Source organism: Acomys russatus, chromosome 1 (assembly GCF_903995435.1).
Source record: "Acomys russatus chromosome 1, mAcoRus1.1, whole genome shotgun sequence".
NCBI classification, from domain to species: domain Eukaryota; kingdom Metazoa; phylum Chordata; class Mammalia; order Rodentia; family Muridae; genus Acomys; species Acomys russatus.
Genome location: NC_067137.1, coordinates 80,970,839 through 80,998,182, shown reverse-complemented (window position 1 = coordinate 80,998,182; position 27,344 = coordinate 80,970,839). Strand labels below are relative to the sequence as shown.

Sequence of the window (27,344 nt, the reverse complement as noted above, 5' to 3'; positions counted from 1 at the left end):
AACTCAGAGATCCACTGCCTCTGCCTCCAGAGTGCTAGGATTAAAGTGTCATCACACCTGAATAGCACCAAGAATTTATATATATTTGTGTGTATGCACATATGCTCATGTGTTAAAAAAAAATAAACACACACACACACATATATCTTTTATGTGCATCGATGTTTTGCCTGCATATATGTCTGTGTGAAGGTGTCAAATCTTGGAGTTACGACAGCTGTGAGCTGCCATGTGAGTGCTGGGAATTGAACCGGGGTCCTTTGGAAGAGCAGGCAGTGGTCTTAACTGCTGAGCCATCTCTCCAATCACAGCACTAAGAATTTATAATCAAACACGACTCTACACTTATTAATCAGATATTCTCAAATCAACCAATAACATTTATAAGACAAAGTTTAATGAAAACTGGTCAGTAGGTTTATATACTGGTGCTAGGCATGAACAGTGCATAGTGAAAAACATGTTACATGTTGTCATCATCTGATTCATCTTCTTCCTTCAAAGATTCCTGTTCAAAGAAAAAAGTGTTTTAGGTTTTTCATCTTGTTACATCACATTTCCTGCATTTTAAACATGTCTAACTATAAATTATTTATACCTGAAAATTGCTACTTTAAAAACACTACAATAAAGGTAACCAGTGCCAAGTCTGTCTTGTTATAAAAGCATTAAATTTCCTAGGAAAAAACTTGGAATTTTATTTTATTTTTAAAAGATTTATTATTTATACAGTATTCTGCCTGCATGTATGCCTGCCTGGTTTCTCTGTAACAGACCTGGCTGTCCCAGACTCGCTTTGTGGACCAGGTGGCCTCAAATCACAAAGATCCACCTGCCTCTGCCTCCTGAGTGCTGGGATTAAAGGCGTGCTCTATCACGCCGGGCCTAGTCGGTGCTCTTAACCTCTGAGCCATCTCTCTAGCCCAAAGAGAATTTGTTTGTTTTTCTGACAGAGCCTCTCTGTCTTAGCCTTGGCTGTCCTGGACTCACTTTGTAGACCAGGCTGGCCTCGAACTCACAGTGATCCACCTACCTGCTTCTCTGAGTGCTGGGACTACAGGTGTGCGCCACCATGCCTGGCATGAAAACTTGGGATTTTCTTTGGCTTTTTTCTGTTTTTGTTTGTTTGTTTTTTTTTTTTTTTTTTTTTAAGAGACAGGGTTTCTCTGTGTAGCCCTGTCTAACCTGGAACTCACTCTGTAGACAAGGCTGGCCTTGAACTCAGTTATCTCCTGCCTCTCCCTCCTTATTGCTGGGAGTAGAGGTGTGTACCACCAGGCCCAGCAACCTTGAAATTTTCAAGCAGACAACTTTTTAAAGAAACAAAACAAAAACAACAATAAAAGTTAGAACTAAGACACCTCTGTCTTCTCCAGAGACAACCTTTGAACTGTTAGCCTTAGTTGCACCATCAACTAAATTACTTAATGACACAGACCTTGATACTGTTTAAAACTATATTTATGTTGTTACCTTGGCATATTTCTCTGCTTCTTCCCTTATGTCTTTTGGAACAATTTCATGTCTTCCTTTAGTTACTGTAAAATCAAACCATGTTTTGAAAGTGAGGATTGTGATCTTTAAGACTATGCAGTCTCCTTAACCTACAAGTAGGTACAGTTCATCTTTTGTTTCCTTTCCCCAATAGCCACTGTTCCCAAGTTGAGCTTATTTGGAAATAACAGAAAGTTTGAATTATAAATCTTGACAGGGAGATAAAATAAAATGTAGATGTTTCAATGAGAGCTATTCACAACATCTGTTATTTCACAGAACTGTTTAGTAACTTGAAATGCAAATGAATTCTAAAACACATTAAAGGCCCAAATGTAACTTACATTCACCAACCCAGCTGAGTTCTAGTTCAAATGCTTTATCCTTCACTTCATCGTGGACTATGTAAATTCTACAACAGAAAAGAAGAAATTAACACAAGTCCAAATACCAGTTCTATAAGCAGTGAGTACTAGGTAGACACTGTGCGCCTGGTGTTATTTATAAAATGATACACTCTCCAGTTTAGGTGAACATTAGAAAAGACAAATTGGGGGCTGGAGAGATGGCTCAGTGGTAAGAGCACTTGGGTTTAGTTTTTAGCATCCATGATGTTTACTTAAAGCCTTTTTTCCAGAATGTCTAAAACCTTCTCTAGCCTCCTTAGGCACAACAAATACACATGACACATACAAGCAAAATAATTATACAGATTTATTTTTATTAAAATGGCAAATTACACAGAAATTGAGAGGTACTCCCTATAAAAACTGATATACTTTTTGTGGGGTGGGGAATGGGAGAATTTGAGACAGGGTTTCTGTGTAGCCCTGGCTGTCCTGGATTTGCTTTGTAAACCAGGGTGGCTTAGAACTCATGAAAATCCACCTGCCTCTTCCTCCCCAGTACCGGAAGTAAAGGTGTGAACCACCATGCCAGGCTTTTTTAAAAGTTTTTCAAGACAGGGTTTCTCAGCAGAGCACAGTGGCGCATGCCTTTAATCCCACTTGAGAGGCAGAGGCTAATGGATCACTGTGAGTTCTAGGCCAGCCTGGTCTACAAAGGGAGTCCAGGACAGCCAAGGCTACACATAGAAACCCTATCTTGAAAAACTAAATAAATAAATAAAGACAGTTTCTCTGTGTGGCTTCACTCTGTAGACTAGGCTGCCCCCGAGCTCAGAGACCTGTCTGCCTCTGCTTCACAAGTGCTAGGATTAAAGGTGTGCACCACTGCCATCAGGTTAACTGATATACCTCTATTCCTCATTTCTGTTTATTTTAATGGTGTCTTAAAGCTTCAAGTAAAAAAAGACATATCAGAAAGAAAATAGGTTCAAATTAGAAAAGCCATCATGAACTGTGTGCTTTTTCAAGATGACCCATTTTTTTCTATTCAGAAACAAGTATTTCAGAAACCAGTAATTTACACTGGCCAGTCCCCCAAAATAGCTGAATGCCACCCAAACTGGTTCTTATGGAATAACATGTTACAAACAAGAAGTCACATAAGCAGTTACAGTAACAATATAAACAACTGAGTAGCAGCTGACAAAAATGGGTTAGCAGGACCATCCCAAATTTGTCCTCAAAATGGCAAAAACCCTCCTTTTGACAGAAAAACACAAAGTATCAAAACAGAGCTTTCCATTTCCTTCCTTTTAGAGGCTCTGCTGAGGCGGTGCTGTAACACGAGAGGGGACCTCAAGTTACACAAAAGTGGGGAAGGTGCCAAGGGGCTGATTTCCAACAGAAACAACACAGACTGCTTCAGCAAAAGAAACAGACTGTGTCATACTCATACGGTTTTGAGGACATTACTTTTACTTTCCAATGTAAAATAGCTCTTAACTGATTAAAAAAGGCACACTACCTCACAACAGAAGGAGAATAAAGGAAGGTAAGTCCTGGCAAGAATAGGAAAACAAAATCCCTTTGCAAGAGATGGTAAGCACCATGTTTTATTATTACTATGACAGAACAAAGATCCCTCCCTTTGCAAAACCTGGAAATTACTACTGCATAAAGAACCAACTCAGACCGAGTATGGTGGCACACACCTTTAGTCCCAGCAGAGTTTGCAGCAGGCCTAATCTACAAAGTGAGTCCAAGACAGAAGGGCTATTACACAGAGAAACCCTGTCTCACAAAGCCAAAAAGTAAAGAGTTAAGGTATACAAAGATTAGGTCAAGTAAGGTGTTTGTGTGGGCGGCAGATAAAGATTCAAACTTACATTTTTGCAACTTCTTTTACTACGTCCCGGCAAGTCATTTCTTTCATCTACAAGAAAAGCATACTATTTAGTTATGTCTCATGTGTAAGACCGAGAGTGGTGATGTGTATCTTTTGCAGCACTGGGGAGGCTGACACAGGCAGAGCTTGAGAAGTCAAGGCCAGCCTGGTCAACACAACAAGTTTCAGAACAGCCAGGGGTACATATAGACTCTGTCTCAAAAAAAAAAAGAAAAAAAGAGAGAGAGAGAGAGAGAGAGAAAAGAAGAAAGTTGTATTTGCTTAACTCTTTTAATAGTTTAGTATTAACTAGTAGCACTTTTTTTTTTACACCCCCCCCCCCAGACATTGGCCTCAACTTGCTTTGTAGATGGACCAGGCTGGCCTTGACTACCAGAGATCCATCTGCCTCTGCCTCCCAAGAGCTGGGATTAAAGGTGTGCCACTACACCTGACAGTGCTCTTTTTCTTTAGCTTTTGACAATAGCTTAATTCAATTAATTATACAGGTGGTAACCAACATTCAGGTATATGCTATGAACTGAAACCAGGTCCTCTTCGAAAACAGGAAGTGCCCTTAGCCCCTAAGCCATCTATCTCAAGGACAACTTTAAGTTAACAACAATTAAAGGCTGTCAAGACATCTCAGCAGGACCCATATGGTAAGAGAGGACAGACTTCTATAAACTATTCTCTGACCTCTACTCACAAGCCATTGCATGCATGAGATTACAGAATTAGACAACACATACAAAATTTAAAAATTTTTTTTAAAAATTGAGAGTCTCACTATGTATCCCCTCCCTGGCCTCAAACAACAGAAGCTCACCTGCTACTGCCTCCCATGTGCTAGGATTAAAGGCATGCCCAGCTAAAACAATATTTTTAACACAGTAAGATTTAAGTAAGTCATTAAAGGAATTATATTTTATATATTACATAATTAAATGAATTGTATTTCCTTTAATTCATAAAAGACAAAAGTACAAAGCAAAAGGAGAAAGAGCCTGGCATGGTGGTGCATGCCTTTAATCCCAGCACTCAGGAGGCAGAAGCAGGCAAATTTCTGTGAGTTCAAGACCAGCCTGGTCTACAAAGAAGAGTCCAAGACAGCCAATGCTCTGATGCATAGAAAAACCCTGCCTAGAAAAAGATTAGATAGATAGATGCCAAAGGCAGGTGAGATGTACTCATGCATATGCACACACAAAATTAAACAATGTAATTTAAGAAAATAAAGGAGCCGGTGGTGGTAGTGCACACCTTTAATCCCAGCATTCAGGAGGCAGAGGCAGGCCGATCTCTGTGAGTTCCAGGCCAGCCTGCTGTACAAATGGAGTTGAGGACAGTCAGGACTACAAGAGAAACACTGTAAGGAAAGAAAAAAAGAAAGAAAGGAAAACAAAAGTTACAGAGTGAGGCCTGTCTCTGAAAACCATAATTTAAAGTTGTTTACATTACAATCATTAATTGTTCCTTCAATAAGAAACTGAAAATCAGGAGAAAATTCTAGTTAAGTATCCAGCTGAGGAGTCTGACTAGTGTAGGAATTAGAAGTGACTGGCTAGTGTGATGGCATACATCTGTGACTGTAGGAATAATTTTATCTTGCACTGTATAAAGTTTCAAATGCAGCCAGGCACACGCATTTAATCCCAGCACTTGGAAGGCAGAGGCAGGCGGATCTCTTTGAGTTCGAGGCCAGCCTGGTCTACAAAACAAGTCCAGAACAGACAGCCAGAACTACAAGAGAAACCCTGTCTCAACACCCCCCACAAAAAAAGATTCAAATGCTCATTCCTGTGCCCCCATATCTGGCTGCAATCTTTGTTCTGAGAATCTCTTGGCTCAATGCTGTTGTGTAAACACTGATCCCCAATTGTTTCCTTTTATGTCAATGAAGAGGCTTAGAACAGCCAATGACCAAGCAGCAGAGAGAATAAGGCTGGGCTTCCTGCCAGCCAGGGGAGGAGGAAATAGGGAAAGGAACACCTTTAATTCCAGAATATGGTGAGGCAGAGGCAGGAGAATGTCTGTGAGTTCGATGCTGGCCTGATGTAGAGTCCAGGACAGCCAAGGCTACACAGAGAAGCCCTGTCTAAAGTGAGCCTGACTGAAGTGATGAAGGAGTATAATATTTATAGTGGTTCAAGTTGTGAGATGACATTTAATGTTGTCTTTTGGTTTTTAGAGGGTTTTTTTGGTTTGGTTTTTTGAGACAGGGTTTCTCGGTGTAACAGCCTTGGCTGTCCTAGACTCACTTTGTAGACCAGGCTGGCCTTGAACTCACAGAGATCACCTGCCTCTGCCTCCCGAGTGCTGGTTAATGTCTTTCAAAGAGATCATTAATATTGTGTCTGTTTTCTGTTTAGGAGAAGCACCCATGTCAGGCAGCTAAAGGCTTCAAGACTATAATACCAGCTCCAGGGGAGGAGACACCTTCTTCTGGCCTCTGTAAGCAACTGCATTCACAAGTATACATTACCATGCATCTAATTGAAAAATTTTGTTTTGAAAATTTACGTAACAAAATCAGGCAATAGGCAAGAGTATTTGTGAAAACTGGGTTCTAAAGAAAATATTCCCGCCCCAGCCTTCTGAATCCCAGGATTACAAGGGTCTACCACCAAGCAGCAGTTTACCGTAGGTGGTGTTAGCAGAGCAATGGTGGTGCACTCAGGAGGCAGAGGCAGGCGGCTCTCTGTGAGTTCGAGGCCAGCCAGGTCTACAAAGAGAGTTCTAGGACAGGACAGCCAGAGCTATTACACAGAGATAACCTGTCTGGGGGGTGGGGGAGGACGCAGCTGTGTCCAAAGACAAGTTGTAGGGAAGGATTAAAAAAATTGCAAGAGACCTAAGAATGGACATCAAGGATTTTTGTAGCAATATATATAGAAAGTCGTTTGGGGAAAGATGGCTCAAAGGTTGGCTGCACTTGATGTTTTTGCAAAGGGACCTAGATTCAGTTCCCAACACCTACACATGGTGGCTCACAACCATTACTAATTCTAGTGCCAGGAAACCTAAAGCTTTCTTCGGGTTTCTTTGGGTACTAGACACACATGTAGTACACAGAGATGCACACAGGCAAAACCCTCATACACATAAAAAAGACCTTTAAAGTTGTTTTGGGTTTTTTCCCCCCTTGAGGCTTTACAGAACCATCAAAATCATACAGAAGACACATAATACAAGTCATAGATAATATGTTAACAAGTTTCCTATTTAACCAGTTAACTTCACAAAGTTCTCTAAACATCAGGCTGCATTATACTGTTGGACTAAGAGGTTTGTAAACTCCATTTCTGGTAAAACCCAACATTCAATATACTTTACCTGAAGCTTCTCTATTTCTGTCTTTGCAGCTTGCCTGGCTTTGCCAATGGCACAGCCCCAATAACCCTATTTAAAGAGAAGAAAAAAAGGTCAGTTAATGTACATTACCTGGTATCATTAATAGAGTTACTATTTAGTCTATTTGCTGGTTGTGGTGCTACACACTTTTAATTCCAGCACTTGATATACAGAGGCAGACAGACTTGGAGGCCAGCTAAGACTACGTAGCGAGATCCTTGTCATCCCCTATCTCTCTCCCAGAAAAGTTAAAAAAAAAAAAAAAGACAAATACATTCACATGAACGTCAAAGACCTTGAAAATATCAAACCAAATTCTAGAAGATTCTAGGTTGGGGCTAGAGAGGTGGCTCAGAGGTTAAGAAGACTTGGTGCTCTTGTAGAGGACCCATGTTTAATTCCCAGCACCCACATCCTTAACTCCAGTTCCAGAGATTCAACAACCTCTCCTGACCTTTGCAGACACCAAGCACACACAAGGTACAAATACAGGAAGTCAAAACATACACACACAAATGCTCAAGAAATAAATAAACCAGCCACGTGGTGGTGGCACACACCTTTAATCCTAGAACTTGGGAGGCAGAGGCAGATAGATCTCTGTGAGTTCGAGGCCTGCCTGGTCTACAAAGTGAGTTCAGGACAGCCAGGGTTACCCAGAGAGACCCTGTTTTTAAAAAACCAAAAAAAGAAGAAAGAAAGAGAGAGAAAGAAAGAAAGAAATGGATAAACCCAAGCCAGGCATAGTGGTCATGCCTTTAACCCTGGCACTCAGGAGGCAGAGGCAGGTGGAACGCTGTGAGTTTAAGGCCAGCCTGACCTACAAAGGGAGTCCAAGACAGCCAAGGCTACACAGAGAGAAACCCTGCCTCAAAAAAGAAAAAAAACTTTTTAGGTTGCTCCCACTTCTGTGCTAGATTTCCAACAAATGTTGGAAATGCCAGGCTCTACTACTGAGCAGTGTATCTTGCCATATATTCATACTTAACATACAATACAATGATGAGACAATCACATAACCAAAATACTTTGTTTACTAGGTAGTTCCTGTAAAAAGCATACTGAAAGTCATCAATTTTATGACTTTATTTATTCTTAAAATGCTATGGTTTGAAGGCAATACTTCACATGGTAGGCAAGCATTCAATCACTAGATTCTCCCTAGGTGCTTCTTTTACTCTGAGACCAAGTCTTTAGTAAGTTGTCAAAGATTTTTTTGTGAGCTTCACCCCAAGGAATTAGTTGGGACTACTGGCCTCCATTACTATACCTAGCTCCAAGACTCAAAACAAAATTTTATATAATCCAAGTGAGATCGATGATAATGAAACACCATTTAACTACTTGACTTTTAAATGATTAAAATAAAATTTACTTACATATGATACACCTGATGGGTCGATCATATAGAGCTGTGCACCGTCATTAGCACTGTAAGACCCTAACATGAAACTGCATAAAAACAAATTGTTTACAACATGGCTCTGAATACCATTATATTTAAGACCATTGTGATGAAACTACAATGAGATTTTCTCAGATAGGGGCTGGAGAGATAGTTCAGTGATTAAGAGCACTGACTGTTCTGTCAGAGAAGTGGGTTCAATTCCAAGCACCCCCATGAGGACTCCAGCTCCATGGGACCTGACACCTTCGCACATACGTAATAAAGGCTATAATTAAGATAGCTGGGTGTGGTGGCACATGCCTTTAATCCCAGAACTCAGGAAGGCAGAGATAGGAGGATCTCTGGGAGTTCGAGGCCAGCCTGGTCTACCAAGTGAGTCCAGGACAGCCAAGGATACACAAAGAAACCCTGTCTCGAAAAACCAAAAAAAAAAAAAAAAGACAGAAAACTGTAAGGCCTGATGAGCCAAGTTACTGTACAATAAAAGGCCAGTATTCCACTTGTCATTTTTCTACAGTGGTCAGAAATGATTCAGTATTTTAATAGGCTCAGCAAGTTAAAATTAAGTTGTTAAATGATCATGAACTACCTACCTTCTCAAACAATTTCTTTACTGTAGAGAATTCAGCTTACGCTAGCCTGTCACATCATGTGGAACATCCTAAGAGCCAACAGTTCCAATCTGTGCCCGGCTGTTCCACTTCTAAACTGATGAAATTCCTCTTTCAGAACGTAGCTGATCATCACTGAAAGCCCTCAATACTCTGGCCTCTTGCCACATCCGTAGCATCGTTTTACTAGCTCTGGACTCCTTGAAATGCCCATGTTTCACACGAACACTTGAGATACTCTTCACCCCTTCCCCCAATATTCATGCGCTATTCATATTTCCTATCACCTCTGTAGACAGGCTCCTCAACTGCTGCCCTGCTATATCCAGAACCAATGCCTGGGTGCTACCACTTCATCTCTAAGGCCTGTTTCATCAGTGTGACATCTGTGTCCCCACATTAATAATTAAATCACGGTATATGCTCAAGAAACCATTATTCATGGAAAGGAACTGATGATCATGGAACTCGGTTACAATGAAAGGCACTCTATGAAGTCAAAAGAGGTTTCATGAGTAATTTGAATGGAAACCCTTAACTAATGTAACAAATGTTCTACTGGGGTCTAACACTGCTAATGAATAAAACTCAGGTTTTCAACAGATCTACCATTTCTATAAATATGGCTGATAAGCAACTTAAAGGCAGGACTACAGCTGTATATAATAAGATACTTGGCATAGCCAACTAGTTTGTCTTCTTTATTTAGCAACAGTCTCTTGTATCCCAGGTTAGCCTTACACTAACTATGTGACTAAGAATAACCTCTGATCTTCTCACCCTTACCTCCTGAGTACCAAGATTACACCACCACCAGGATGCCTAGCTTATGAGTAGGGCTTAGGGCTTGTACAGAATCTATTTCTTGCTACAACTGAATCCCCTTTCTCCACCTAACACACTTCATCTTAACAACAGAAACTGTGGCTACTCTAAATTATGAAATGTAATTCTGTATGAAATCATTGCTTACTGCCTAAAAAGAATATTCTACCTCCATTTAGAACAATTGTACTTCGGTGCTTAAACAACCGTTCCTCCTGTTGAGAATCAGATCAGGGACTTAACTGCAAAGAATTTATTATACTCAGAATTTAAAGTTTCCTCCTGTCTTCAAGACTATGATTCCTATCAGTATCCCAACAGTTTTTATGACTTTTTGGAGACAGGGCCTCTAGATATCCCAGCTTTGAACTCAATATGTAGCCCAAGATGGCCTTGAACTTATTACAATCCTCTTGCCTTAGCCTCCTGAAGACTGGGATCACAGACATGTAATACCACATGCAGCTTTTAATGGTTACTTATTACTCCCTCGTGAAAATTTATATTTCAAAGTGTCTAAGAGGCAAATCTGGCAACTGGGGAGATGTCTCAATGAGGAGAGTGCTTACTGCACAGGCATGATGACCTGGGTGTGGATCCACAGCACACTAGTGCAACAGATATCAACTTAATAAAAGACTAATTTGTGGAGAAAAATAACTATTGTACACATGTGACTTAAAGGTCTCACAAAATTTCATACCTGCAGCCAAAAGGTCTAACAGCACTGTAGAGTGTATAAGCATGTACATACATGGCCACTCTGTCTGCAAGATGCTGTAATTATGGGAGGAAAAGATGGTATTAGTACATTCTCATTACTGTTCAAACAGTTTCTCAACATATTCTCAACTTACTTTTAGAGGAATGTTATAGCCAAAGTTGGACCTGAAGTTGGAGGCTTCTTCTCTTGCTATGTCTGCTAATGAACGAGCATCTGCCAACAAACCTGCGACTGCCTGGAGGGAAAATGTACCAATTTAATACACATTCCTATAACAAACCAAAGCGAGCAGAGCACGGTGGTGCACGCCTGTAATGCCAGCACTCAGGAAAACAGAGGTAGGCGGATCTCTGCAAGTTCGAGGCCAGCCTGGCCAGGACAGCCAAGACTACACAAAGAAACCCTGTCTCAAAAACAAAAAAAACCACCAACAACAACAACAAAAAAAAAAAAACCAAAAAAACAAAAACAAAAAAACTCCAATCAAACCAAAGTCAAATAGTTTATTATTGGCTTATCTAATAATTTTTTTAAAAAATAAGTATCATTTAAATACTGTCTTTGCTTAGGGTACTTTAAAAGGCATTTTGATGCTTTAATGTCAGATCACAGATAATTGATGACTCAGCTGTCCAATGTTCAAAAAGGAACATTTCTATCAGAGTTCACTTTCCCAAATCCCTCCCCGCGACCCCCCCCCCCCCACCACACACACACAACAGGATTTCTCTGTATAGCCTTGGCTGTTCTTGAACTCACAGCATTCTGCCTCTGCCTCCTAGTACTGGGATTAAAGGTGTGTGCCACCATGCCCAGCTACCACCAAAAAATTTTATTTATTTTTGTCAAGGTTGACTTTTATTTAAAGCTATACATTCAAAAAGTTATTAAAAGCTCTCATCTAAAAGCTTCATCAACTAATAACCAAACTTTCGTAGCCAACTGGCTAAAAACTGCAAGAAACTAAAGTACAACATATCATCTTATACAGTTGGTCACTTAAAAGTACTGTTCCTGCCCATGTGTTAAGACACCCTGAGGCACTGAAGTAAATACCTAAGTACCAGTGTGGGGAATTTAAAATCTGTAAAAAAGAGACAAGTAGTTAAACTTCATACTGGAGTATCATATTCAAATAAGCTTGCTTAAACAAAACAAAAGCCTCTTTTTTCCCTCAGTGAAAACAGTTTGTGACGTCTAATAATTGTCAAGTCACTTTGCCTCCCCAGTGCTGGAATTAAAGGCATGAAGCACCAGACCCAGCTTCCAGTTGTTGTTGGTGGTGGTGGTTTTCTTTTTTTTTCTCTTTCTCTTTTTTTTTTTTTTTTGTTTTTTGAGACAGGGTTTCTCTGTGTAGCCTTGGCTGCCCTGGACTCACTTGGTAGACCAAGCTGGCCTTGAACTCACAGCAATTCTATCTGCCTCCCTGAGTGCTGGGATTAAAGATGTGTGCCACCACACGTGGCAGGTTTTTTTTTTCTTTAGTAGCTGGGCATTTGTTAGCTCATCTGTTAAAGTGAGATTGTCGGGATTAAATAGTATGGACCGTGTGAAGAGTCCATACATAACACCTAGCACACAAGTTGTTTGCTCCCCATTCAGGTAGCAGAGTTAAGATGAGTTCACTATGTTATTATGAGTGCAGCTCTTATGGAATAAAGCATCATCCACATACGCTGACATCAGTACATACCGTAGCATATTTATTGCTTGGCTCATACTCGAGCAGTGCATGCAGACAGCTTATGTATCAGCCGCATGGCTTAGCAAAGAGAGATGCCAGAGAAACTAGTCATGCGCTCATTCCTCCTTTCACTTCACACCATTTCCTCTTCCTATACTTTACTATAAGGTGTTCTGGTCAGACTTGGTGACAATCCCCATGACTGATACAAAAAGATAACACTCTTTGTCTCTAAGTATTTATCATCCCCCTGGTTAAGATTTTGGTTCTCACCCTCAACATCCTTCACCTTCTCCTAAAGCAACTTGAGTTTTCTTTTCACTAGTAAGTTTATGAAATTGTTTTCTTTGTTATAGACATGGAGATGATCAGAACCTACCAATAAATTTAATATTGTTGTGGCTGTTCAAACATGTATTACTCCCTTAATATTAAAGAAATGAATTCTTAAAAATAGACTTTAGTGTATTTGATTGTATCAAAAGAAATCTGGAAAACAAGGATGAGCATTTTAAAAGTGTGATCTTACCATTCCAACATGCCGGTCAACATTAAAAAGCCGTTTATTGGAGCCTTCTTCATAAAGCTTAGAAAGGACAAGCTTTTCTACCCCAAACACAACTCCATCTTTACATCTGATCCCAATAGCTGTACTGAAACAAGAAAAACAACGTTTTAGCTGAAATAAAAGAAACTCAGCAAGCTGATATTAAAGGGGGAAAAAAAAAATCAAAGGGTTAATTAAATACAGTACAGAAAATAAGAGTGAGCCCAGCACCATGTATCAAACAAAAAAGGGTATGTGCATACTTGCAAGAAGATCATCAGAGATGGAAGCCAACCTGGACTACTTGAGACTTTGTCTCAAGGCTAACCTTGGGCTTAATTGGTAGAGTGTGTGTCTAGCATGAATGAGGCCTTTGGTTCAATCCCCACATAGAACCAGGCCTACTGGTGCGCACCTGTAATCCCAGCACTCTAGAGCATGAGGATTAGAAATTCAAGGCCATCCTCTACTACAGTTAGTTGAAGGAAAGCCTAAGATACATGGGACCCTATCTTAATAAATAAAATATCATATTTAAAGTATATAAAATACTTTTAAACATGTATTTTTTGTTTTGTTAAACTTGGCACTACTTCACTGGATTTATTTTCAGTGTGTGCTCTCACAGTCATATGCACAGAGAACAGAGTATAACCCAAGGGATTCCACCATGTGGATCTCAGGGATCAAATTCAGGTCATCAGGGCTGGTGGCAGGTGCCCCAAAGATGGAGTCATCTTATTGGCCCACACTGTCCTGCTTGTCTTTGTTTTGTCTCTGGGGGGGGGGGGGGGGATGCTGGGGTCAAACCCAGGGCTGTGTAAGTGCTAGGCAAGCACATTAGCAAGAAGCTATACTGTGAACCCTTTCTAAGTTCTAGGTTCTGTTTTGTTGGTTGTATCCCTGGCTGTGATGGAACTTACTCTGTAGACCCAGCTGGCCTTGAGTTCACAAAGGTCCTCCTGCCTGTGTCTCTTTTTTTGTTTGTTTGTTTTTCGAGACAGGGTCTCTATATGTTAGCCTTGGCTGTCTTGGACTAACTTTGTAGATCAGACTAGTCTTGAACTCACAGTGATCCACCTGCCTCTGCCTCCCAAGTTCTGGGATAAAAGGTGTGTACCACCATGCCAGGCTCTGCCTCTGACTCTTGAGTGCTGGGATTAAGGTGTGTGCCAGCTCTTCAATTAACTTCAGCTGTTTGAACCTGAATATGTAGAACTCATATGTAAAGTGAGCTAACTGTATTTTTTGTGTGTGGTGCTGAGGATAGAACCTAAGACCCACACATGCTATCTTACCAACCAGCAGGCCCAGATATTGGCTACTTTAGTTAAGAACTTTGAAAAACAATATTATTTCCCCTATTCTACAAAATGAAGAAGCTGAGGCAAAACAACTATATGCCTATTAAGTAATGTGACAGTGGTCAAACTCAGGTGTTAAGACTAAGACCTTTGTACTGTTAGTGACTACTTTTGGGCTTCTGTCAGCTGCTGTCTGCCTAAGTGCCTGGGAAAAAACACCCCCTAAAAGATCTATGGGGAACCAGGGCTAGGGCAGAACCTTAACAGAAACAATGTAAACCTCCCTATTATTAAAGTAAACTAGTATTTAAACTTTCAGCTTTTACTTCTAATATGTTAAGTAATGACACAGCCCATATAGCCTGCACTAAGAAATGCTTTTTTAAGATGCCAAATAATTTTTTTTTAAATATGAAGTACATATATCTGAGCATAGTGACAAGCGTCTATAATCCTAAGGCTGTACCACAACTTCCAAAGCTTAGGCTATGTAAGTCTTTTTTTTTTTTTTTTTTTCCAAGACAGGGTTTCTCTGTGTAGCCTTGGCTGTCCTGGACTCACTTTGTAGACCAGGCTGGCCTCGAACTCACAGCGATCCGCCTGCCTCTGCATCCCGAGCGCTGGGATTAAAGGCGTGCGCCACCACACCCGGCTCTGGCTATGTAAATCTTATGACACTTTGGTGGTATAAAAGTTTGTGGGGCTGTGAGGTCACTGAGTGGATAAGTGGTGTGATGACCTTAATTCAATCCCAGTTCAACTGTCCATAATGGGGGGATGATCTCACAACTGTCCTGATTTCCATTCACACACAAACAAACAAACAAAATAAAACTTTTCTTTTTCCCCGTTGGGTGGTGGCGCACACCTTTGATCCCAGCACTCAGGAGACAGAGGCAGTTGGATCTCTGAGCCTGAAGCCTAAGAATCCAGTCCTTATTTAAGACCTTTCACAGCTGACCTCTTCAACTAGACTAAATAAAGATTAAAATAGCATCTTTGTATTTTCATATAACCATCTAAGAGCATACTTTATTATTATTATTTTTTGAATTATGTATATGCACTGTGTGGGTATGCACAAAATTGCAGGTGCCTGTGGAGGCCGGAGCTGTCAAATACCGCGGCAGTTGGTACATGTGGTTGTCTAGATTCAAACTCGGGTCGTCTGCAAGAACAATACAGTCATCTCTCCGGCCCAAGAGAACACTTTGAGAAAGCAGTTATAACCACAGCATTTGTATTTCTACCATGGAGCTTTCAGGGACCTACTCATAAATCTCTAATTACTTACTTTGGTATTTTCCTAACCTAACAGGTGCCCATAGTGGCAAAGCACTTTCCTATCATGCACCGCAACACAAGAAAAAATTAGTCACCTTTTGATATAGAACACAATCTTAACATTATTAGCTTAAATATTTCCTAGCTGTTTAAATACCCCACCCAGTTTACGGGGTGCTGGAGGTCAAACCCAGGGTCTTATGCATACTACACAAGCATTCCACAACCAAGCTACATTCTCAACAATTGACTCTTTCTTTTTCCTTAACATTTCTTTAGAAGATTTTTGTTCTTGTTTTTTGAAACAGAGTTTCTTTGTATAGTCCTGGCTCTCCTGGAACTCACTATGTAGACCAGGCTGGCCATGAACTCGCAGAGATCCATTGCCTCTGCCTCCACTTGACTGCCACCGCTTGACACCACTTGACAAAAGATTTTTATTGCACTCAGGAGGCAGAGGCAGGAGGATCTCTGTGAGTTGGAGGTCGGCCAAGGCTACACAGAGAAATTCTGTCTCGAAAAACAAACAAACAAACAAACAAACAAAAAAAGATTTGTATTAAATGTGTGGTTATCCGTTAGTGTATGTGCGTATGTGTGGGTGGGCAAATGTACAAAGGGCATTAGAACCCGCAGATCTGGAATTACAGGTAACTGCTGGAAGTTCAGCTTATGTGGCACTTGGATGTACACCAGTCCTCTTAGCCACTGAGCCATCTCTCCAGTCCCAACACACACACACACACACACACACACACACACACATCCATCTTTAATGCCAGCACTTGGCCCTACCCTACATGTCCAGTTCCAGAGCAGCCAGGGCCACATGATGAGACTGGTTTTGTTGCTGTTGTTTGTTTTGTTTTTTCTGAGACAGGGTTTCTCAGTGTAGGCTTGCCCTGGACTCCATTTGTAGACCAGGCTGGCCTTGAACTCAGAGACCCACCTACCTCAGCATCCTCAAGTGCTAGAATTACAGACTAGAGGTATGTGCCATTGCTCCTGGCTCTGCTGTTTGGTTTTTTGAGACAGGATTTCTCTGTGTATCCCTGGCTGTCCTAGAACTTGTTCTGCAGAGCAGGCTGGCTCCAAACTAGAGATTGACCTGATTCTACCTCCCAAGTGCTGAGATTTAAGGTGTGTGCCACCGCCATCAAGACTATTTTTAAAAAATAAAATAATAAGATGGCTCAGTGGGTAAAAGTGTACCATGCAAATCTGATTACCTATTTGAACCCTGGAACACAAATAAAGATGGAAGACCTAGCTAAGAAAGAACTTTGAAGAAGACTACTAGGAAGTTGAGATGACCTCAGAGCATGACATTTGTTTATGCTAAAGCAATATAACAAAACCTAATTACTAAAACATACAAAACAAAAGATAATACTGGTCAAACCATTCACTTCAAATAAAACAGTTCTTCTTACCTACTGTTTTCCACAGCCTTCATGGCATACTCAACTTGAAAAACTCTTCCATCAGGAGAGAATGTAGAGGCTGACAGGTCATACTAACAAGAAAGGGAGCAACAGTAAGTTTACAGGACAAGTCTCTGCCAACATGTCACACAAATACCAGAGATGTGTCATATCCTAATAGAGATTGCTTTGAAAATAAAGAAGTATGTTACAGCAGTTGCTCTGGGAAAACTACGACCTTCTATTTCTGCTCCCAAAAAGTAATGGTCCAAGGAATTAAAGAGACGCTCAGTTAAGAGCACCTGCTGCTGTTGCAGAAGCCCCAGGTTGGTTTCCCAGAACTCACATGATGGTTTAGAACCACAGTTTCAGGGGATCCAACAACCTCTTATGACCTCTACAGGTATGTACAAGGTGCACATACATACGTACAGACAGACGAAACACTCATAGAACAAATCTTTAAAAATAAATTAAGTAATGGATGCAAGTCTTAAGAACTTTCAGAACTTTTTTCACACAAAACTCCTTTTCTTAAGGGAAAAAAAAAAGTATTGCTAGTTAGCCAGTGGTGGAGACAGAGTGGGGATGGGGGGATGTGGATGAATCTTTGAATTTGAGGCCAGCCAGGTCTACAGAGTGAGGTCCAGGACAGCCAGGACTGTTATACAGAGAAACAACCCTGTCTCCAAAAACAAACAGAAAGAAAAAGTATTGTATAGCAGAAACAACATTAAAGTCAGATTTGTATCTGTAACAGGAAACCAGGAAAATCTCTGTTTAAACAAAATATAGCATTCAGCAACACTGAATGAGCACCTACTGTATTGAGTCAGTATATGAGAATACAAAGATCTTCACCCATTTATAGAGTCCCTTAACTTTCAAATTGGAGGAATCACAAACCTTGGTGGATCAGTGTATTACAAATTTGACCACAGCCAGGAAAAAAACAAAATAAAATAAAAAGGGACATTAAGAAATACAACAGGGCTGGAGAGATGGCTCGGAGGTTAAAAACACTGGCTGCTGGAGAACTGGCTCAGAGGTTAAGAGCACTGGCTGCTCTTCCCAAGGTCCTGAGTTCAATTCCTAACAACCACACGGTGACTCACAACCATCTAGAATGAGATCTGGGACCCTCTTCTGGTGTGCAGGTGTACATGATAACACAACATTGTATACATAAATAAGTAAATCTTTAAATAAAAAATAAAATATTACTACAAGAACCTGGCACCTTTGGCAGTGGGGGTGGGGGGAGGGGGGAGGTCATGTAGATCTCTATGATTTCCAAACCAGCCTGGTCTACAAAGAGAATTCCTGGATAGCCAGGACCACTGCACAGAGAAACCCTGTTATAAAAAAAAACTGAAGAAGAAAAAAAAAGAATTACTACAAATGGCTTCATCCAGGAAAACCTTGGTAGGGCCTCAGTGATAGGGGAAAAGTCATCAGACTTTTGGATGAATTTCCTGGCACGTGACTTCAAGCTTTAAGGTAGAGATACACCTAGCCCAAGACAAGGAACAAAGGTGTTTTAAACATTGTAAGTGAAGGAAAAAAGAGCAAGGGTGAGAAAGTCCAACCATGCTGAACAGTCAGGCCAAGTTGGGGCAGGTAGTTTACATCTTATTCTTAATGCAATCAGGAACTGAACTGGAGGAGGGTGTCTAATTCATGGTTTTTGTCTGTTTAACATTAATTTATTGTGCATGTGCCATAGTGCACATCAAGAAGTCGAGGAACAACTTTTTCTTCCTCCCATGTGGGCCCTAGGGACTGAGCTCAGGTGTTAAGTCTTGATGGCAAGCACCTTTACCCAGTGAAGCATTTCAAAGGCCAAAATTCAAGTATTTAAAAATATCAAAGACACCCGTGCAGTGGTGCACGCCTTTGATCCCAGCACTAAGGAGGCAGAGGCAGGCGGATCGATGTGAGTTCGAGGCTAGCCAGGGCTACAAAGCGAGTCCAGGACAGCCAAGGCTAACACACAGAAACCCTGTCTCGAAAAACCAAAAATAAATAAATAAATAAAAATATCAAAGATATCTGTGAGATATATAACGGCATTTATTACAAAAATGTATTAAATGATATTAGTACCTTGTAACCACTTAGATCATTCTAAACATAAGGAACTCAAAACTCCAGTATGTAGACTTAATTATAAGCATCAAATTCCTTTTTTTTTTTTTTTTTTAATTTTATATAACTCTTTTTCCCAGACAGGGAACAGCCCTGACTATCCTAGACTCACTTTGTAGACAAGGCTGGCCTTGAACTCACAGAGATCCTACTGCCACTACCTCCGGTGTTCTGGGATTAAGGACATCCGCCACCGCCCAGCTATTATTTTTTGTTTTTGTTTTTTGAGACAGAGTCTCTTTATGTAGCCCTGGCTGTCTTGGAACTCGTTATGTAGATCAGGTTGGTCTCGAATTCTCCTGTCTCTGCCTCCCAAGTGCTGGGATTAAAAGCGTGCACCACAACGCCCGGCAAGCATAAAAATCTCGGGGGGCTGGGGGGGGAGGGGAGGAGACAAGGTAACCAAGAAACCTAATATTTTGCTGCCTCTACTGCAAATATCCAATAGATATTTGTTGTTGTTTATAGATGGACACAAAAGAAAGGTGGGGTAAATCACTGCACACATGCAAACACTTAGCTCCAACGAATTAAGAGGTCCAACTCACAAACCCAACACTCTTTAGAAATCCGAGGCACTTAGGTCCCTAGATAACCCTTTACATGCGTACAGATTCGCCTAAAATAGTTTGTTCGCGAAAAGCAGAACAAAGGAGAAAGGCAAAGAACCGCGAGATCGACCCTTTCTTCTAAGTTCTGTCCCGACAGGTTTCCAGACTGTCGTGTCCACTGACGGGAAGGCAGAGCAGGCCCGTGAGTCAGCGGCGGCAGCGGCAGCGGCACCGGCAGCGGCGGGCGGGCCACAGGGCGCGCTCCAGGCTCAGCCCCAGGCACTGCAAGCCGCAGGGGCTCGCAGGGGGCTCACGAGAGCCGACCCCATGCTCGCACTACCGCAGGCCCCGCAAGTGTCCACTTTCGGTTTCCTCAAGCAGGGGCTGAAAGTGACTCAGCAACCCGGGTTGTCGCTGCGCGGGGGCGCACACACGGGCCCGAAGACGCCGCAGGAGCCGGGGTCACCGAGCCCGAGGCCGCAGGTGCCCAGGACGCGGGCAGCGAGCGGCCCTTCCAGCGGCGGCCAGGCCCCCGCACACCCCTCAGCGCCGAGCTGGTGGAGACGGCGCGGAGAGACTCACCCCGGTGCCAATGGAGCTCATGGTGCAGACCCGAGAGGCCGCGGAGGGATCCCAGGCCTCAAGCGCAGCTCCTCTGCCGCACACTGCGCAGGCCAGTAACAGGCTCGCCCATTGGCTGTGCTCTCCACCAATAGCCGTTCCTCCTGCGCCGTGTTCCGCGGGCGAGGAAGAGGAGTGTAGCAAAAGGAGAGGGCGGACAGGAGGCGCGCATGCGCAGAAGCCACAGAGGCGGTTCCTTGGGGAAGCTGGTACAATTTCAGCTGAAATCGTTGAAGTGCTAAGTAAGGTCAGAAGCTGGTTCCTAACGATCTAGGTTTGGGCACCTCTCCTCAGTAGTCCAGTTGCACAGACAAGAATACATAAAAGCCAGAGAAGGAAAAAGCCACTTTAGGAAAAGGAACAAAAAGGCCCAGTGACCACCGTAGGTTCGTCGTCCTGGCGTGACATTGGGTTTAAATGGAAGTGAGTGAGCAGGGCTTGGTGGCGCACGTCTTTAATCCCAGCACTTGGGAGCCAGAGGCAGGCGGATTTCTGTGAGTTCGAGGACAGCCTGGTCTACAAAGTGAGTCCAGGACAGCCAAGGCTACACAGAGAAACCCTGTCTCGGGGGAAAAAAAAAAAGAGAGAGAGAGAGAGAAGTGAGTGGTGTGAGTAACTAAGCAGTCCTGGTCAAAATGTGATGCCTCTCCATCATGGTTTCAACGTTAGCCTCTCCTGCAAGGCAGTCTGACAAAATGTATAACTGTGAGATCTGTAAGAGAAAAGGTGTCCCTCTGGCTGGAACCAGGCTTCAAGCAATCACTTCCCCCAGCATGAAATTCCTGGAGAAGTTCCAGTTTCTCGTAGTCTTATTAAGGAGAGGAATAAAAGTGTTTTGTTTTTTTTTTAGAATATCATTCTTGCTGAGGAAGATTACAAAACTTGGTTTAGGGAAAGGCTAAAGTGTCTTGGGGAACTAAAATTGCCAGGGTCACTAAAGCAACTATCAGGTCAGTATGGCCTGTCTTAAGATAGGGGGCGGGGCCGGGGGCGGTGAGCAACAGATAAATCAGACAAGTGAGCGTGGGACCTGACCTTGCGGTGGTTGCCTTTAAATCCGATTGTAAGTAAGATGGCAGAAGCTTTTTTTTTTTTTTTTTTAAATTCTGGGTACTTTTATATAGCCAGAAAACACTTTCCAGCATGGTGGTATAGGTCTATAATCCCGGACTCAGAAGGCTAGGACAGGAGGATCCCCAGTTTAAGGCCAGCTTGAAATGTGAGCCCCTGTCTAAAACAAACAAACAAACAAACCAACATCAATAACAAACACACATTTAAAAAACAACAATTGCCCTATCACTCACCTTTATTTTGGTTCGCTGTTTTTGTTGTAGTCTCATGTATTTTAAGCTGGCCAAAGATGACCTTGGACCCCCTCCTGATCTTCTGCCTCCACCTATCAAAAGCTGCAAGCACAGCCCTGATCCATCACTCTAAGCCTCAGTAATGTCTTTCATAAGAAAAGAAACAAAAAACAACAGCCAACAGTACACATTACATTCAGTTGGTTTTCTGTCTACTCCTGTGTGGGGAAAAGGTTGCTTAGTTCTTAAGTTTCCATGACATTGGCCTCTACCTCCAGAGAGCCGGAATGAGAGGTGTGTGCCACCATACCTGCCACCATACCTGCCTGTGCCTCCATTTGTTAAAGAATAAAGTCTAAGTCGGAGCCAGGCAGTGGTGGCACAACCCACCACCCTTTAATCCCAGCACTTGGGAGGCAGAGGCAGGCGGATCCCTATGAGTTCGAGGCCAGCCTGGTCTACAACTCGAGTCCAGGACAGCCAAGGCTACACAGAGAAACCCTGTCTTGGAAAAAAAAGAAAGAAAGAAAGAAAGAAAGAAAGAAAGAAAGAAAGAAAGAAAGAAAGAGAGAGGAAGAAAGAAAGGAAGAAAGAAAGAAAGAAAGAGAAATTGCTGAGGATTTACACTTCTTTATTATGTGGAGATGAGCTTTCGAGGCTGAACACCTAACAGTACTTTGTAATACTATTGCAAAGCAATACTTAATATGATCTTATAACTTCAACAATGATGGTTTTATAATACTCAATAACTAACATTTCTTAAAATAGTTACTATTGTATTTCATATAAATTCAATTATCATTAAAATAGTTAATTACTATAATTTTTCTTTTCAGACAGGGTCTCAATGTTCAAACCTGGCTGGCCTGAATTTTACTATGTAGATCAGGCTGGTTTTGAACTCACACAGACCTGCCTGCCTCGGCCTCAGCAGAGAGGGGATAAAAGGCAGGTGTCAGTGTCACCAAGCCCTGTGTTTCAAACATTTAGTCCATTTCCTTGTTTTGAGAAAAGATCTAGCCGTCCTCCTGCCTCTACCTCCTCAGTGTTAGTACAGGCCTGAGCCATCTCACCCTGCATATGAATATTTTTAATTTGCAAGAAATAAAATGTACCTCCTGGTTATAGTCTTCCAAGTTATAAAATAATAAACCAGTTTGAATTGTGGAGGAGAAAAAGATTAATTTTTTTGTTTTTGTTTTGTTTTGTTTTTTCTTTTTGACTGATGCTTTCTCGGGGTGTTAGTTTGTTTGGTTTTGGTTTTTCAAGACAGGGTTTCTCTGTGTAGCCTTGATTATCCAGGACTCGCTTTGTAGACCAGGCTGGCCTTGAACTCACAGCGATCCACCTGTCTCTGTCTCCAGAGTGCTGGGATTAAAGGCGTGCACCACCGCCCGGCGAAAAGGGTTAATATTTATAACATTCAAAACTTAATATTTTAAAACACTTAGGTCCTAGGTTTACTTTGGGTTTTTCAGTCTACTCTTGGCTGTAGTGGAACTCTGTATACCAGGCTGGCTTGGAACGAGATCCTCCCGAGTGCTAGTTTAATGGCATGCGCCATCACACCCGGATCCTAGGATTATTTTACAGAGCCTAAACTATTGGTTTACACAGATGTTCACCAGTTAAACCCAATTTCTCTACTGTAGATTCATGCATTCCAATGCCCTCTCCTGGTGTGCAGACGTCAATGCTGACAAAAGTACATAAAACAAGTCTTTTGAAAGAAGTTAAACCCTTTAAAGCACATCTTCTTTTTCTTTTCTTTTTAAAAAATTATTTCGGGAGACAACGGTTGTATGTTTTGTGCGTAGAGTAATAGGGATTCTTCGTTAGTCTTACGTTTATGATATCTTAAAAAAAAAAACTATTTGGGTATTCCTTAATTTACTTTTACTCGTTTTTATTTTTGTTAATTAGGCTTTAACTTGCAATTCCGAATAGTAGGATTAATAACCATCACCAAACAGACACATTCACCACAAAGATCCTTACCTAGATAAATTCACCTGTGGCTCAGAATATATATGTGTTTATAGGCGACTATGAACGTGTTCTTATTTAATCTTAGAATTTAACAACTCTGTCTTCCTCCTCTTTTTTTTGTTTTGTTTTGTTTTGTTTTGTTCTTTTGTTTTTTTGTTTGTTTGTTTTGTTTAGGTTTTTTGTTGTTGTTAACTTTATTTTTTTTCTACATCATAATTTGCATTATCTCTAGGTTCAGAGAATATAATCCTTTCCTGCTATCTTATCAGTTTATTGGTTCTATCTTCTTTTCAGAAATAGAAAATAATGGAAGAATAAGAAGCAAATGTAGATCAGCACTTCTCAAAAGGGAGAAAATCAAGCACAGTTCCCGTTAGCCCGGCTAGCTCAGTCGGTAGAGCATGGGACTCTTAATCCCAGGGTCGTGGGTTCGAGCCCCACGTTGGGCGGTATGTGTTTTTCTGCGACATTTTTTAATTTTCAACTCATATTTAGTCTCAAATATTACCCATTCTAACTGAACATTCTTAACTAAGGTGAATCCTTAAACTGAGGTGATTAAAACACGTTCAGTACTAATCTCTGCTGGCAACACCGTTCTCGAACTGCGCTTGCGCACTCCAAAACTCAGGCTCACGCCCATGGCTTAGGTTTAAACACTTTTAAATCTGCTTTTTCTGTGTTAGCTTCCATAGTTGTTGGTAGTGGGTAGCTTTTTCCTCCTCTGTTAATAAAGTCGTGACCCTGATTTTGGCTGTTTTTCCAAAACACAGGAGATCTGATGTCAAATAGTTGTAGGTGCGGGAGGACACGGAAAGTACTTACTTCCTTATTTGCTGACGTTTCCCCCACTCACTTCCGCCTTTCTCCTGGCAATGCAAGGCTTCTTCGGGGTGCAGGAGGAAGATTTCCCTCTCCCCGCAGCGCTGTCTTTCCCGCGGTCAGATGTGCTTGCGCCGGCAGCATGCATCTTTTCTTGGGTGGTGGACCCTTAAGCGCTGCCCTCTGAGACTCACCAGGGAACTGATATGAACATGGCAGGCGGGTGTGTAAGGGAGGAAACAGAAGTGCCTCCCTCTGTCTGCTGACAGCTTCGGCTTCCCAGAAAGGGACCGCCCACCCTCGCAAGAGGCTCCTTGGGGCCAGTTCCCGGGAGACCTGGCTCTTTCCTCCCGGCCTCCCTCACCTGCTGGCAGCCAGCTGACTCTCACTAAACTGATCGATTTCTTTATGATCCTTTCCTACAATGTGCGAAGATTCTGCTGTTTATCTCAAAACAAACAGAAAACATCTTTCCCTACCCTTAGCCCCCTCCCCATCCAAGACAGTCTACCTAGTCCCAGAACTCTTTATGTAGACCCGGGGGGCTTCGAACTTAGATATGCTACTGTGTCTGTCTGCCGAGTGGTCACGCATGGGTTCTGTTTTCTTAAGCAGTGCCGGAGCAGGGCGTGGTGGCACATCCTGAGTGAGGCTGAGAGAGGCAGAAGGATCACTTGTTGCAAGCTGGAAGCCAGCCTGGGCTTAGACTCAAAAGAAAAAAAAAAGTGGGGTGGGGGGCTGTAATCTGTGATGTTGAGCAATTTTTTTTGGGTGGGGTTATCAAGACAGGGTTTCTTTGTGTAACAGTCCTGCCTGGATTCACTTTTGTAGACCAGGCTGGCCTCGAACTCACAGTGATCTACCTGCCTCTGCCTCCTGAGTGCTGGGATTAAAGGCCTGCGCCACCACGCCCAGCAAGCAATCTTATTTCTATGATGGGCAGCTGGCATTTAGCAAGAGGGGGTTTGGTATTTGGACTTGGACCAGCTTTTTTCTTTTGTTTTTGAGACAGGGTTTCTCTGTGTAGCCCTGCCTGGCTGGCCTGGACTCACTTTGTGGACTAGTCTGGCCTCAAACTCTGAGATCCTCTGCTTCCCAAATGCTAGGATTAAAGGCACTGAGCTACAACCCCCGGCGTAAACAAAGCATTTTAAGCTGATGGCTAAGGATATTTACTTGGGACTTTACAGTTCCCCACCATTCCAGGAGAAAGGAACATAGCAGAGTATTTTGGTTTTAAGTAGAACATAAATCATTAATTCAAGCCGAATGTTCAACAAGCATTGAATTGTAAGTAAAAGGCAGGTAGAGCCTGAACCTGGACTTAATTTCACTTTATAATCAAAACAGAGACTAAGACAAAATGGCTTCTGATATGCTAAGAGTGTTAGCTGTTAGCAGGGGAGCCACAGTTACACTAGGAAGTGGAGTAGGTCTCATTGGAGGCGTTACAGAGTTTAAGCAGGTCAAAACACTACAATCTTTCCCCTCACTCTTTTGTGGGGTTCCCCAGCTCCACTTCATGTTTGGCTGCTGGCTGAGGCCTTTCTGATGACCGGATACCCACAAGTCCTTGTTTTCTCTCCTAATGATTTGGATACTCTTCATGGATGAGTCCCCTTTCCCTCTTGTTAAGCTTGCACGCCTGCCTCTGGCCTCTGTGAACTCCAGTGACACAGGCTGTCCGCCTAGTGAGCTGTACTTATGTGCTCGCTCGGAGCATGCAGGTGTCAATCTGTGGAAGAGGCTCTTCTCATATAGCCTCATTTCTTTGCACTCTGCTCTCAACAAACAACAACCGAAGAGTGCATCGCCATACCAGGTTCTTTTTCTCAAGACAGCAGGGTTTTCTGTTAGCCCTGGCTGTCCTGGAACACACTCTGGAGACCAGGCTGGCCTAAAAGGCTGCACAACCACTGCCTGGCTACCAGGTTCTTCTTTCCCTACTTTTGCTGCCAGGAAACCATCTCCTTCAAGTGTTAGTATCTTTATATTTAAGTTATGGCAAGACTTGGAAAAACTCAGAAAGCAATGTGATTAAACTATGAGTGGAATTAAGTACCGGAACTTGTGTTAGTTCCTACTCTGTTTGGATACACAGACACAGACATAACAGATACATAGCACCTGACCTCAGGTGGAAATTCATTAAAACAAATGAGGAAAAACAGAAGTTAAACGACGAGTCAATTAGTTGGGGGAAAAAAAAAACTTGTGCTAAAATATAAAGCACAAAAGCAATGATTAGTATATTTATGAATGTTTACTAAGAAATTATAAATAACTACATTTCATAGAAATATAGAGGTTACCATGCCTTTCTTAATGAATGCCTGGCCCTGCTATTAACACTCTGAAAGATCAAACAGATTTGGAAAAGCTGCTCTACTTCTTATGGGTACACAATGAAACAGAGGATTTTACTTTTTTTGTTTTCGAGACAGGGCTTGTCTGTGTAGCCAGCTGTCCTGGACTCACAGAGAACTGCCTGCTTCTGCCTCCCCGAGTGCTGGGATTACAGAGGTGTGCCACACTGTCTGGAAACAGAGAGGATTTTAAAGAACAGATCATAGAATCTGAAATAACAGACTGGAGAGATGGCACATGCTCTTCCCGAGGACTTGAGTTTGGTTCCCAGCACCCACATCAGGTGACTCACAACATGACTACAGCTCTAGGGGATGTCATGCCCTCTGGCCTCCACACCTGCATCCAGATGCACACACATCCCTAGGCAGTTGTTTTTTTTTTTAAGTTAAAAAGGAAAAAAAAAAAAAAAACAACACATTAAAAAGAAGCTGAAATGACTGGCAATGGCTAATACTCATGGGCTGAACAGTAAAATCAGCGGAGTTTCTAGTGCTCAGGACAGATGTAAACTGTGGAGGAAAGTGGACTATATAATAAACTCCCAAAATTAAACAGCTTAACTATATTTTATTGATATAAATACATCTCACAAGCATCCACTATTTTGCCATACTACACAAGAGACAAAGTTAGAAAATTAAA

At 42.0% G+C, this 27,344-nt stretch overlaps 2 protein-coding genes and 1 non-coding gene across 3 annotated transcripts in view; 1 reads left to right on the top strand and 2 right to left on the bottom strand.

Annotated features, from left to right (window-relative positions):
* The window catches only part of Arid4a (AT-rich interaction domain 4A), a 112,064-nt gene extending 102,057 nt beyond the window's left edge, over positions 1–10,007 (bottom strand). Inside the window, exon 1 of the mRNA XM_051147195.1 lies at positions 10,003–10,007. Within this exon, the coding sequence (XP_051003152.1) occupies positions 10,003–10,006 (4 nt within the window). The 5' untranslated portion in view covers position 10,007. The remainder of the gene's footprint in view (positions 1–10,002) is intronic.
* Psma3 (proteasome 20S subunit alpha 3) lies at positions 439–20,322 on the bottom strand. The gene is made up of 11 exons (XM_051147198.1): positions 20,173–20,322; positions 16,901–16,983; positions 12,862–12,985; positions 10,782–10,883; positions 10,628–10,701; positions 8,460–8,532; positions 7,063–7,128; positions 3,728–3,774; positions 1,839–1,906; positions 1,474–1,538; positions 439–508 (listed from the first exon to the last, which is right to left on the bottom strand). Exons 1-11 carry the CDS (start codon positions 20,191–20,193, stop codon positions 464–466), a joined length of 768 nt encoding a protein of 255 aa, XP_051003155.1. The 5' UTR covers positions 20,194–20,322; the 3' UTR covers positions 439–463.
* A 3,564-nt stretch (positions 20,323–23,886) lies between these two features.
* Positions 23,887–23,959, top strand: Trnak-cuu (transfer RNA lysine (anticodon CUU)). The gene has a single exon. It is a non-coding gene; the product is annotated as a tRNA-Lys (tRNA).
* Positions 23,960–27,344: the final 3,385 nt, after the last annotated feature.